This window comes from Poecilia reticulata, linkage group LG7, assembly GCF_000633615.1.
Source record: "Poecilia reticulata strain Guanapo linkage group LG7, Guppy_female_1.0+MT, whole genome shotgun sequence".
NCBI lineage: Eukaryota > Metazoa > Chordata > Actinopteri > Cyprinodontiformes > Poeciliidae > Poecilia > Poecilia reticulata.
Genome location: NC_024337.1, coordinates 18,070,126 through 18,083,895, shown reverse-complemented (window position 1 = coordinate 18,083,895; position 13,770 = coordinate 18,070,126). Strand labels below are relative to the sequence as shown.

At 38.9% G+C, this 13,770-nt stretch overlaps 1 protein-coding gene across 1 annotated transcript in view; it reads right to left on the bottom strand.

The window, feature by feature from the left end:
• The window catches only part of nt5dc2 (5'-nucleotidase domain containing 2), a 16,123-nt gene extending 2,556 nt beyond the window's left edge, over nt 1-13,567 (bottom strand). The window contains exons 1-13 of the mRNA XM_008414318.2: nt 13,084-13,567; nt 10,083-10,267; nt 9,905-9,979; nt 9,255-9,310; nt 9,021-9,114; nt 7,260-7,388; nt 5,834-5,894; nt 5,639-5,741; nt 5,407-5,508; nt 4,328-4,409; nt 4,148-4,234; nt 2,998-3,138; nt 1,222-1,286 (exon numbers count right to left, since the gene is read on the bottom strand). Coding sequence (XP_008412540.1) covers nt 1,222-1,286; nt 2,998-3,138; nt 4,148-4,234; nt 4,328-4,409; nt 5,407-5,508; nt 5,639-5,741; nt 5,834-5,894; nt 7,260-7,388; nt 9,021-9,114; nt 9,255-9,310; nt 9,905-9,979; nt 10,083-10,267; nt 13,084-13,462 — 1,559 coding nt within the window. The 5' untranslated portion in view covers nt 13,463-13,567. The remainder of the gene's footprint in view (nt 1-1,221; nt 1,287-2,997; nt 3,139-4,147; nt 4,235-4,327; nt 4,410-5,406; nt 5,509-5,638; nt 5,742-5,833; nt 5,895-7,259; nt 7,389-9,020; nt 9,115-9,254; nt 9,311-9,904; nt 9,980-10,082; nt 10,268-13,083) is intronic.
• Nucleotides 13,568-13,770: the final 203 nt, after the last annotated feature.

Here is a 13,770-nt window from a genome sequence, read left to right as displayed (position 1 = left end):
TTGGCCTGCCACTTCTGGGCTTAACAAGAACTGTCCCAGTGGTCTTCCATTTCCTTACTATGTTCCTCACAGTGGAAACTGACAGGTTAAATCTCTGAGACAACTTTTTGTATCTTTCCCCTAAACAACTATGCTGAACAATCTTTGTTTTCAGATCCTTTGAGAGCTGCTTTGAAGTGCCCATGATGCCGCTCTTCAGAGGAAATTCAAATAGGAGAATAACTTGCATTTGTCCACATTAAATACCTTTTCTCATGATTGGCTACACCTGGCTATGAAGTTCAAAGCTTAATGAAGTTACCAAACCAATTTTGTGCTTCAGTAAGTCGGTGAAAAGTAGTTAGGAGTATTCACATCAATAAAATGATAAGTGTACCCAAATTTTTGCACCTGTCAAATGTTGTTTTGATGTATATTGCATATTTTCTGTTAGTCCAATAAACCTCATTTCAATACTGAAATATTACTGTGTCCATCAGTTATTAGATATATCAAACTGAAATAGCTGTTGCAAACACCCAAATATTTAGAAATAAAAATGATTAAGATCAATAGGGGTGCCCAAACTTTTTCATATGACTGTATATTTAACATTTGGAACAAAATCACTACTTTTAATCCCTATTGAATATGAAAACTTGAAAATTTGAGATTTTTCAGACATGGTTAGTTTGGAAAATTTTCTGAAACATTTTTTTTAAAACGTTCATATTTATAGACTTAAAGCATACAAAGTCAATAAAAATTTAAAAACCGTGATTATGCACAATAATCACATCCTACTTTTATAGGAAAAGTGTAGTTAGGTTCCTTTTTATTACGCTGTCACTAAATAACATCCAGTGCAACTAAATTAATTCAGAAGTTACTCAATTAGGTTAATAAAGTCTGAGTGTTTGATTCAAGAACATTAATGAACACGCTGCAAGGGAAAACCTATAAAGAAATGACCGTCCACGTAAACGAACAACTCCTGAAAGCCAATCAGCAATCAGAATGGAGTAAAGAGGCTAAAACATTCAGTTTATGCCTGTAGCATGACATCACTTTGCATGCAGACGTCACAGAGCAGACTAGATGTATATGTGACACAAAAGGCTATAGAAAGGATTGCTTTGCATAGGGGCTGAACTTGGCAACAGGAAGCCCTGYATAGACTGTCAGAGTTCAGTGGGTTTACTGGGTGGAGCTTCAGTCTAAAAGACTAATGTAGAGACTCACCTCAGTTCTTCTCTTTCTTTCTGCCATTCCAGAAAAACCTTTTTGGARGCTGGGTCACGGTGTGTCTGAAATGTTACAGAAACGTGSATTCAAACATCAAACTGAGGCAGTTCGGTAATGATTATTTCTGTCATGAGAAAAGTGTTATCTCTTCTTCAGTTAAAGATAAAAATGCAAACAGTTGTTGAATGTGGAGCTCAAAAGGTTTCACATGATCCTGCAGAGGCATGTAAACTGAAGTTTTGTCTCTGAAGGCATCTCCTCCATAAGGAAAGGTGACAGAGTTCACTTGTGTGTGGCGGCTTCCTAATAAGTACTTCATGACTTTGTGTCTGTCTAATTTTACTCAGCGTTGCTTCTTCTCCTTTGCAGCTGCCACATAAGTTACGTCTTGACTTCAGAGAGAAATCGGTGCACAGCTTTGGTTATGAAAAGCTCAAAAAGTCAAACTTATGTATTRTGTATTTGTGAAAATTTGCAGCTTTTTCTATGAAACCAGATCTGATGKAAAGGTTGGATGTGTCAGAGCAGGGGCGTCAAACTCATTTTTATTTGGGCCATATTAAAAATCTGAATGTTCTTAAAGGGCCGGTTGTGCCAGAATGTATAAATAAAACCCATTAACCTGTTAAAATATCAATAAACATGTTTATTTCTGCGTTCAATAAATGTTTCTTCATTTATTAAACATATTTTCACACTAATCAGTCCATCCAGGACTGATTTTGAGGAGTTCATTTAGAAATATTTATGATATTTGTGCTAATATATGGTGCTAAATGTAACATTTTTATAATTGCCGTCCGTACTTGACATTAAGTAAGGCTGAGGCAGCAGCCTATCAAATCAAAAAAATTTGGCCAATTTTGAGAGAAATTTGCAGTGAAAATAAAAAAAATGTGGGTTATCTGTTGATTTTGTGTGAATTTTGCAGATTTGTGAAAAACTGTAGGGACTTATTGACGTAACTAGGAGTCTAGAGGGCCACATAAAAAGCTACGGCAGGCCAGATTTGGCCCCCAGGCCTCGAGTTTGACACACATGTTTCAGAGAGTGCAAATTTAAATAAATGCTTTAAAAAAATCAACATTCAAAGGGTCAAGATAAGAAAATATGTTGTGTTCMTAATGCAGAAAAAAACAGCCATAAATCAAAGATCCTAAGAAAAATAAGTGATTATTGTTATTTTGTCCAATTCTTCTTGCTGTAAATGCAGACTAGTGATGAGCCCTTTACTGCTACCAAGGTCTACTGCAGATCTAAAATATTACTAATACTGGCAGGTGTCTACATATAACCTACTTAAAGAACAGTAAGTCACTGAGGAGATTAAGTGATGGAGCGTTTGAGGTCATTTCATTTAAAAATGCTCAGCACGTTCCCTGTTGTGGACAAGTTCAGACAGCAGACAGACCTGCTCAGAAGCCGAGCCCTGTTAGGCTGCAGATCATAGCTTTGTTATAGTTGCTGAGGGCAGTTTGGCTTCCTCTTGTTGGAAAATGATTCTGGAAAAAAATTGCTTTTTTTGCCCTTTAACAGARGAAAACTTTTGTATTAAGATTTAAATTCCTGACTCGTTATTTCGTAAAGATTCAAAACAAAAACTGCTTATTTGATTAAGAAGATTTTACTGTAAAATTCTTTGGCCTCGCTGTCTGGAAATGTCTGTTTAAGTTCAAAAGCGGCTCGACAAGTGTTGGAGATTAGTGTTTAGTCAGCAGAATCGTGCTTGTAAAAACATTACATATCTGAGCGAACTGGGTGTTGACTGCTCACCTGAAGCCGCTCCATCAGGCCGGTCAGGGCCTGCAGCCAGGTGAGGGTCACAGCGTATCGGTGCGCGCTCACTATTTTGGTTTCGTGCTCCAGTTCTGGGACGATGGCTGCGGTGCGCCAGCCGTGTCGCAACATCAGATCCTGTGTCCCAAAAAAAACAAAAGACAAAAAGGTTGGATGAACTTTCAGATTTCTTATCTGGCTATGAGCAGAGGTATTTTAAAATGTTTGTTTTTCAGAAGCAACAATGCAGAGAAGTTTTATCCACAATAAATTAACTCTGAATAATAAAGAAAAGCAACAATGGATTTCTATTTTATATAGAGAATAAAGTAGAAATCCATTTTATGCTCTATATATCTTTAGTTATTTTTATCAGTCCTGCTGCTTCAGGTTTAAATATTYAAGTGTCACTAAAAACCAAAATGATGTTGACCGATGTCTTCATCTGTTTCATCAGTGCACAGCATCTRGCCATGAAACATCTACGGTCGCRTGCTTGTACTTCTGGTTTGTTSAGTCAAAGATGTCAAGCTCTAGATTTGCCACAGTAGATAAACAGTTGATATAATGCTGATCCTGTCCAAGGAGCAAGTAAACGTCTGAGGTTTGATCTGTTCATATCCACTCATTTCAAACATTTTAGTAAGAAATTAAAATCTGGACATACAAATAATGCTCCATTCTCTAATTTTTTTCATCCAGATTTAAAATGAGACTGAAACCTTGTAATACTTTATTAACATTGCAAGAACTCTAAATGTGCAGATAAAAAAAACAAACAATCTGAATGCTTTAATTTCTCAGTTAGTCAAAGAATAAAAAAAATAATTGTCCAGAGATACATTTTAATGCTTATATTGCTAGTAAAATCTGTTTAAAAAAAACTGCACAAATCTATYCAAAATGAACAAAAATCTTCTTCAGAGCAACGTTAAATAAAGCAAAGTGCTTCACTTGCATCATCAGGTCACGTTGGCAAGACTCAGCAGCAAATGTTCCAGTGAAATTTCCAACTTTGCTTTAATCACACACTGACGCCACCGGATAAATTGAACACAGGAGCCGAGTCACGTTTCCCCTAATGCTTAGTCATAATGTGAACTTTTACCGAGGGAAAAAAAAAAAATCAACAAACTTTCATACTCACAGCCAAGTCGCTATAAAGATGGTCTCCAAAGTAAAGAACCTTTGATCCTCGCCATCCAGTCAGTCTGAGAAAGTCAAACAAGTTACCCTGAAACACAAAACACACCAGTTAACTTACATACAGTTGCAGGATGGTGTAACACACCTAGAGTGAAACCRCACAGACAGACGTATTACTAACCTGTTTATAGATCTGTCCTTTGTCCAAACGGTTGATCTTTTCCCACCGAAGGTCTCCGTTATTATCCAAGCGCCTGAAAGGTCTGACACAAAAACATGTTGCTGAGATCATATTATGAATCTAAAAGCCAAGCAACAGAAAACAGATTTGAGCGCTTTGCATGTTTTCTTTTAGTTTTGTGGATTTGATGTGGTTGTGCTTGTTTGTTCAGGTTCTATAAAAGCTAATACATTTTCCTTTTATTTCCACAAAAACTTCAATAAGTATGGAAAAGAAAGAAATATTTTTGTTGCATTGCCATCAGCTAGCTTCCATCCTTMTATTTCAGTAATAAAAAATTATAAATACACAGAATGTGTTGGAAAACGGTGAAWGATATTTGTCAGGCTAAAGTGAACAATGACGGAAGTTGGAAAAAAAATGATTTTCTTGGAGATTGAAAAACAAACACACAAGACCAGGTTTATTTATTAATTTTAGAGTTTTCGTTCTTTCCTTTTACCAACAGCTGTCGATTAAACTGAGAGTTACTACCTTGACATGATTATGCGAGTCGTTTTACCAAGAAATTTATCCGAAACGCCGTGAAAATGGTCGGATCCGCCTCTCTGGCTGCAGTGCGCTCTCCCGTCACATCGGAGCAGAATTTCTTATGAAACTTCTTATAAAATCGGGCCTTTTTTTAAACCAAGTCTCTTAATGAAACTTTTCTGTAATAATTTCTGATAAGGAATATACATGTTCCATTATTCGTGGGAGAAGGAGACGCGTTATTGTTTTCAATGAGGTGTAAGCTAAGAAGCTACGGGTCAAAGGCAAAGCGCATGCGCATTTGGTGATATTTTAAGACCACAGCGCCATCTTGTGGCCTGGCATAACAACTACAGCTGACTCAAGATRGCGCCGTTTAAATGTGGAACCTTTTCCGTATTAAAAATATCCGAAAATACCAGGAGTTTCCTGGCAGCGGTTTCGTATAAATGTAACCGGTTCGAGACTGCAATGTGGCAAAATATGAAAAAGTTTACTTTTAATCACTACTTTTCCAATTAACTTTAAAAAAAATAGCATTTATTTACTTGATACAGTCGGTGAAGAAGTGAGGTTTATCTGCCTGCACGATAACGACATCAAAGAAGTCTCTCCAGTTTTTCCCCACCATGTGCATCATTCCTTTATCCCTGCACAGAGAGGAAAAATACAGAATAACAACTTGCAACATGGCTTTTTTTTTTTTTTTTTATAGCATTTCCTTTCCAGTGAGTCACAATGAACTGCAGCAGCCGGAGAGCTCACAGGGCTCAGACTTACACAAAGCTGAAGGGACTGTTGGTGATGAGGAACAGCTTCTTCCCCTGACTGACCAACCGATGAAGGACAGCATCCGTCTCTTCCTTTCTCAGAATAAACTTGTCTGTGAGAGAAAACAATGCAAAATGTGRCTGAGTTTATGCAGCAACATGCAGGTTAAGAACTAAAGCAGACAAGAGAGGAAGTTGCTCTTACCGAGGTCTTGCATGATCCACTTGTACATGTAACCTTTGAGATGAACCATGCCAATGGCTTCCTGCGGTGCAAAAAACACATTTGTTTATATTCTTTAAGTTTTTCGCATTAAAACCACAAACCTGAGTACAATTTGTTGGGATTTTATCTCATAGATTACAACAGAATATTCAGAGCAACAGAATCAACAATCAAAACATTACATTTACTTTATTCTTGTACAACTTTGTTGTCGTTATATTATAATTTTATTCTCATAATTTTGTTAAATTTTCTTAGTATGGCAAGAATTTGTGTTTTTATTCTGTAAAGCACTTTGAAATAAAATTTGACTTGAAGTAATGCAATTATAAGAACAAAGTCATATTTCAAGAATAAAGTTGAACAAGAATAAAGTCATAAAACTAAGAGAATATAGATATTACCCAAATAAAGTTATAACAATATGAGAATAAAGTCATAAAATTACAAAACATCATAATATTTTGAGAATTAAGTCATAAYAGTTTGAGAATAGAGTCGTACAAGAATAAAGTCATAAATGTAAGAGGATAAATTCATAATATTAAATAAAAAAAGTCATAACATGAGTATATAATCATAAAATTACAAAAAAAGAGAATAAAGATAATTATTCGAAGAACAAAGTCGTACAAGCATACAGTCATAATATTTTGAAAGAGTCGTAATATTACGACAATAAAGTTGTAATATTCTGAATATTTTGTAATGATTCACTGTTATGTTCAAGGAGACGTTAAGTTTTTGACCTCAAAGTGTAAAAAAGCTCCATTTTGGTATTAGACCATCTTCTACATGCTGACTGCGTGTCCTGTATGTCTTATGGCAAACTTCAAACGTAACCTTTGACCTTCCTTTCAACAATGGARTGTGGTTGTAACGAGACCAAATGCAAAAACATTCAAAGGATATGAATACTTAATGTAAGAACTACATTAAACTTTAAAACAAGYTGATTTTGGGATTCAGAGCGTTACATTTAGGAATCCTTCAGTGAGCTTTTTTTTTTTTATAGATATTCTCTGGGTGTTCCCGGAAAATGACACGTCTGTAGCTAAAGAGGAAAAACACTCATTGTTCTTGGCTTTGCTCGTGAATGTTGCCACAGCTCAGCAGATTCCTGAGCCTCCAGCTGAAGGATTACGGGACTGGACGTGAAAACAGTCACATACACACTCTGCGCTGCGCTGCCCTGTCCTGTCCTGCCCTGTGCTGCCCTGTCCTACCCGGCCCCGCTTTGCCCTGTCCAGCCCTGCGCTGCCCTGTCCTGTCCTGCCCTGCGCTGCCCTGTCCTGCGCTGCCCTGTCCTGCGCTGCCCTGCGCTGTCCTGTCCTGCGCTGCCCTGTCCTGCGCTCGCTGCCAGCACTGAATGAACTGCAAGCTGAGGAAATGCAGAGGAACTCACAGAAACATCTTTGAAGAGGTGAACCGGGTCGTACTCGATGTCGTTGGCAATGAAGAAGTCRTTGGCGACGGCCAGGAGGGTCATCTCTGGGATGGAGAAGATGTCCATGAACTGCTTCACCTTCGGTCCCTGCGAACAGAGAGAAGTTATTACTTATTTTAGGGATGCACGATATTATCAGCCAATGTTAGCTGCAAAATTTAACATTGGATATTCTGTCACAAAAACTCCRATATAAAAGTCGTTGTTGGTTTATACGACAAACCAGTGACAATGATGCCTGCAGCACAGCACGACGTCAAACTGTCTGAGTGTTGTCATTGTCTTAGAGAGCAAATGTCATGAATAAATTTTACATTAAAGTGCAAGTTGAAAGTGTTGCATCATTTGCAGCATCTTTTTTAGCATTTGCATTTGGTACCAGGCTAAACTGACAAAGATAATGCAGTATTTTAATTCCACAGTAGASAAAGACATAGTTTAGGTAAGTAGGTACAGGAAAAAATATTAATATTGATTATCGGCCAAACGAGTTTTAGTATATCGGCATATCAGATATCAACCAAAAGTCCAATATTGTCCATCTGTAATCCATTTTTTTTTTTTTAATCAATTTAGGGTTCCAGCTAGCAACTCTTTTAATAGTCGATTGTTATGGCGATTAATCGAATAAATAAAATTGGCACATTGATCAGATTTTTCATTTAACCGTGTCAACCTTTTTATGCAATATTAGAAGTACTTTAAAAGATTCAAATAAAACATATAAATCCCTTTTTTAAATAAAAAACGAAACATTTTATTGCCTAAAATGCAACAACGTAGCATTCTTTTAGCATACGCTTAATCATCTGTAGCTAAAAAAATAATTACTTTCTGCCTGAATCAGTACACTGTAGGTCATTTTTRGATCAATTGTTTTAAATGCAAAATGTTTTTATTTTTTTAACAGTTTTGGTTTAATTAAGTTGTTCTTTCATCAAATGTCCTTTTGCCATGTGTTAACTGTAGACTTCAGTTAACRATTAATTGATTACTAAACTAGTTGACAATTATTTGAATAATCAACTCATTACGATTAATCTGATTAATCGTTTCAGCCCTAAATGGATTAAGATAACAGTATTAGCCACTATGAGGCCTCGTTGTGAACAAAGGAAATGAGATTACAGCCGCACAAAAACTATTYGGTTTAAGTTTATTTACAGGCTGGATTAGGAAAAAGTTCCATGCAGGCATTTAAAATATCTGGCCAAAGAACATTTCACATGTAATTRCTCTTAATTGGACTCATGTTGGCTCAACTTCCGTGACAACTGCCATGTTCGATGAAGATTTCTGCCTCTGACTGCGTGCAAGTCGGAGGAAATCAAGAAMACAGGAAATCTTTCCAGAGAGTACATCAGAGATGGGAACGCTGCTTTCCAGCTGATTCATAACGCCAATGGGATAAACAAGATCCCCAAAGTTAGGATTTGGTCTTATGCAATGCTCCAGGCTGTCCAATATCCGAGAACACCGCCAGATTACATCCTCTGCTTGTTAAGCAGTGGCCAGATGAGATTATTATTGTTATTTTTCTGCAGAATCTGCACCATGGTGAGCACAGTGCCACACTAAACCGATTACACTTGAAAGACGCGGCGAGAAAATCCAAAAACAAAGTGAAGTAACTGGAACACATGCCAGCTGTTGCTCAAAAGTTGTTTCGCAACTGAGGAAAACAAACATAATTCCTTAAATTAAAACACTCCTTCTAACCTTTCCGTAGAATCCACTGTCCTGTGACAGCGGGACGTGGAAGGTCCCCCCGTAGAGATAAAGGACCTCATCGTCCGACACTGGACTCAGACCCCTGAGGGCAGCAACATTTTTGTTTAGAGGATAATATTATCTGACAAAACAAACAATGTTTTGCCTGGAACAGCAGGGWTGAAGACAAGCAGGAATAAATCAATGTGTTTTATTTAGATAGAAAAGATCGGCAGCTCCTACCGGTACACAGTTCCTGGCTCAATGTAATGGAAGGCATCGATTTTCATCAGGAGTCCCTACAGAGGACGGGAAAACAGGTTTATTTGAACAAACAGAGAATTAAAGAAAAGTTAGCCATAATGTGGGTTAARCAGGGTGGTGATGATTATGACTTGCACCTTAAAATCTTTCATCAATATCAAGGAATTATTTACTTACAACAAGCCTCTATATCTTTCTGAAAAGTTACTTTAGAGTTAATTCATCTTATTTCAAGAGTAATAAAATATATGCATTAGAAACTAGACCAAAAATGGTTGGTAAGATTTTGTGTTTTTGCAGTGTGGAGTAGGAGTTGGCAATTTGGACTTCAAATGTTATCACAATATGCTGTGGTCGTATTGTGATAACGATAAAAGTGACGATACRAATTATTTATTACTGTTTTAGGTAGCTGTATGGTTGTGTCTGCAGCAATCATAGCTTCACAAACACAAACACAGCTCATACATTCCTATTTATAACATGTTTCAGTCACATAAAGTTTAATTTGTATCATTAAGCTTCTTATAGTAGCTGAACTTAATCATACTTTCATATTAATTTATATTTATTGATATTTTCATTGGAGAAAATAGTAAAACTAATAATAGTACATTTAAAATATTCACCTTTTGGATGTCATAGTGAAGACCTCGGACAGTAAAATTGGGAATGTATTCATATTTTGCAATTTCCTCAGGATACTGCAATGCAGAAACACAGAGTTCATAAATTAACTCAACTTTAAAACCTGCTTTATTCACAATTTCCTTCCTCTACAAATCTGCTGCTGTTTTACTTCAATACCTTAAAGTGCTCAATCAGGAATCCTTTAGCTGTGTCRTAGATCAGCGTGTTGAGCGCGTTGGAGTACTGAGCCAGCGTGTAGTCGTAGTCAAASCCGTAGATGTCCACTTCCTCCAAGCTGACCTCRTTGTTGGCGTAGATCACCGAGGAGTTCAGGCTTTTACACGCACCGGGAGGGATCAGGTCTGAGCAGAGAGAGACAGATGGGAGACTGTGATTCAGTTCAAATAATGACACATCACATCAGGCGGGACAACAATGACTCGAGTGAAGAGGGAAAGAAAACGCTGCGATTATGTGGGGAAGGCTAGGATTAGCAGCGGCTGCTGATTCTGCACTTCTGCAGAGAGCAAAGAAGTTAAACTCCTGCTGCTGTTTTCGTTCCGGCTGGGGGCTGGCGAGCTCGGCGGGGATTGCGTAACCTGCCTGCAGTTCTCAGATGTCAACTGACTCTTGACCAAACCAATTCAGCCCAAAAAGAACATTCTGTGCACTGAAATGTGCGCTGAAAGCCGCCCCTGAATGTCTTGTAAGACAGGTTACYTCTGCTTTATCCGCTTCCTGCACAGCGCGTTAAAAAGTCGCGACACATTGCGAACAGATTCATCTGTTTGCATTCGGACGGTAATGCCCCCGCTGACACTATATCAGCCGTGATCTATGTGGGAAAGTGGGTCACGACCTTCTCTCCTGGGACAGTTCAATGAGCGCCGCAGCTGGGCAGCAGGCGTGCATTCAGCAACCCTCTGGCCAGACGCCCTGCAGCTCAAACCGCCTCTCTTTTCACGCAAAAACACTCATTCTTCACAAGATAAAAATCTGTAAAACTGTAATCATGAAGGGAATGCATGACTGGCTTTCAAGTTGAGAATCTGCAGCAGAAGTCGGCGGCTGAGAAAACTTTTTTTTTTTTTTTTTTTTTTTTGTGCGTCAACATTCAGAAAGGCAGCGTACCAAGACAGGAAAAACATGGTGTACCCAGTGGCGTACTGGTACTGTACGTACTTCCACGTTCCACTGTAAACACTGTCACAGGCACATTACTTTACGTCAGAGCCAAAATCTAAAATCATGCATCTAAAACCACATTAGCATTTCTGCAATAATGTAATAATGAAACTCTTATAGATGGAATAGCAAATCTAAGAAAAACCGCCATGCTCCTTTTGAGTTTTACTGTAATTAAGCAGTTTTGTTTACTTTAGAGTGTTGTCGCAATGGACTTCTACTTTGTTTGCAGATCTGCTAACAATTGCAGCCAAGCCAATGTAAACAACAACCCTATAATGCAAATATATTGTGCAAGTTTTAAACGACAGCTATTTTACAGCTAAGAGGCAAAGTAGCACAACTTTGCATAACGGAGAACATTAAAAATAATATTTGTGCAACAGAGTTCCTTGCAGGTTTCTATGAGAGAAGATGTTGATTAAGGTTAAAGTGTTGTAATCAGATTTAAGTTGACTCCCCAGATATAAGCCTCTAACACCAAATACCAGGGTTTCCCCCAGTGTATTATAAGCCTGGCGGGCCATCAGGCTTTACTTGTGCCCCCAACAGGCTAAGCATTGCTCATTTATTTAGGTCTTTTTAAAATGTTAGCATTTTTTAAGACTTTGTAGTTGGTGTTCACGTACTATTCTTCCAATCTTTTAATAAAACATAATTAGCAAGTGATATTTAAAAATTTCCTGTCAATTTTAAACATTTTTTTAAAACTTGAAAACACGACGGGSTGCTGGATGAATGACTGTCCTTGCAGCCAACCACCAGGCTTAGCAAGTTTTCTGGGGGAAACTTTGTGATACATTTCAAAATTAAGTCAAAATCATGAAACATAAATCCTGGGTGCAGACATTCCTAATCAAACTCAAGATTTTTGTCGCAGGTCTTCCCTTTTTCTATGCATTCAGCTAATCAACAGCTGACCAGTGGCAGGTGGCGCTCCTGTAATTTCAACCTCACAGTTTCTCATGTTTTGTCAGGCAGCAAAATATTTCCAAACAGTCGAAAGAGTTCGACTTGTGAGGTGAAAGTGCAGGAGCCCTTTATTCATCCAGCTGGCTGGACCTGCTCAGCATCACACAGAGCTGCAGCTTAGCCACAGAAAACAAACTAAATCTCTCGTTGAACGGATCTGTTAGACAGAACTACGAACTGCATCAGCTGTGAAGATGTAACTTTTCTTTCCATAACACCAACCTAGTGCCYATCTGCTAAAGATGAACCAATCAAACCTTTCCAGACCGATTACAATGATTTGGTTAATAAATAAAAGAGAAATAAACTATGAAGTATACTATATCATAGAGGTAGTAAATTTAAATCCAACAGAAAATTGAGGGACTACAATATAATCCAAATTCATGCATTAAAGCAAATGCACACAGTAAACAAAGAATTTCATTGTGCAGGGAGGCTACCACACACCTAACACTAAATAATTGATCTGGAAAGCAGACATCAGAGCATGTTTTGTCAATYTTAATTCATTTTTCATTATTATCCAACTGAACACAGTTGTGATGATGTGTTTGTAGGTATACACATGTTTGGGAGTTTCTAGAAATGAATCCAGGAGGAATAGAGTCCTGCAGTGTGCCAGTGGTTTAAGGCACAGATTCTGCAGGCAGAAGTCAACCAAGCATTATTACTACATAAACACTCTCAGTAACATTGATTGGTGGCTAGTGGTTCATATATTGCACAAATGTGGATGAACTACAACACAAAGTGACTGTTTATTTTGATCTGTGACGGTAGAAAATAATGCTGACTCGTTGTAAACAACTTGAGCTCAGAGGTGACCAGCTGCATTTATGAACGAGTATAAATCTGCAAAATGAGGATGCAATATTGGAATCCTCAAAACGTACAAAATGTCCTCGCTGACTACAGATAAACATCTTCAATTGCCTGGTGACGTGGACAAGGGGGGTGCCTGCTTTCCGTGGGGTGGACTGGGGGTTGCGAGGACAAAGGGGGGGAATCCTGCGCTTACCGTAAACCAGCCGCTTCAGGTCGTTGTAACGACTCCACAGGAACGACGTCTGGTCCATGGGCGCCGCGTTGGACGTGAACGAGCGTCTCCTGACGCCGCTGGCGCCCGGGGCGCCCACGGTCTCCTTCAGCCTCTTCTTCTCCCCGCTGCCGCATTTGTGCGGCGGCTCACTTGGTGACGGCGCGTCGCCGCTGCTCGGCCTGTCCGTGTCCGAGCTGCAACTTTGCCCCTTGCTTTTCTCTATTTGCTTCGAGCCCGCGAGCGCCCCGCACGAGGTGGACAGTCTGTTCGCGCGTGGGGGTCTGGCGAGTGGAGGGGTCCTGTTGCCCCGGGCCCACAGTGTCCGTGTCAGCACGGTGCCCACGGTCTTGAAAGACATCTTATTTTCTGCACKCAGACATGTAAACACGCCTCGCTCCTGCTGCTGTTGCTGCTGCTGCCTGTGCTACTGCAGGATTCAACTACCAGCAGCATAAAAACAAACCTCGCTCGGAGAGGCCACGCCCACTCAAAAACCCCCACTCGTGCCCCACTGTGGAAGGGGAGGGTGTCTTATCGCTGCTTCTATCATAAGCACTGACATCACCGTTTAGCTGCTGTTTACCCCTGTTATCTGAGTTACTGAAACAGCGGTAAACAGTGTTTATAGTTTCTTAATGTTTTCAGGAAATGCCTGTTTAAGCGTGA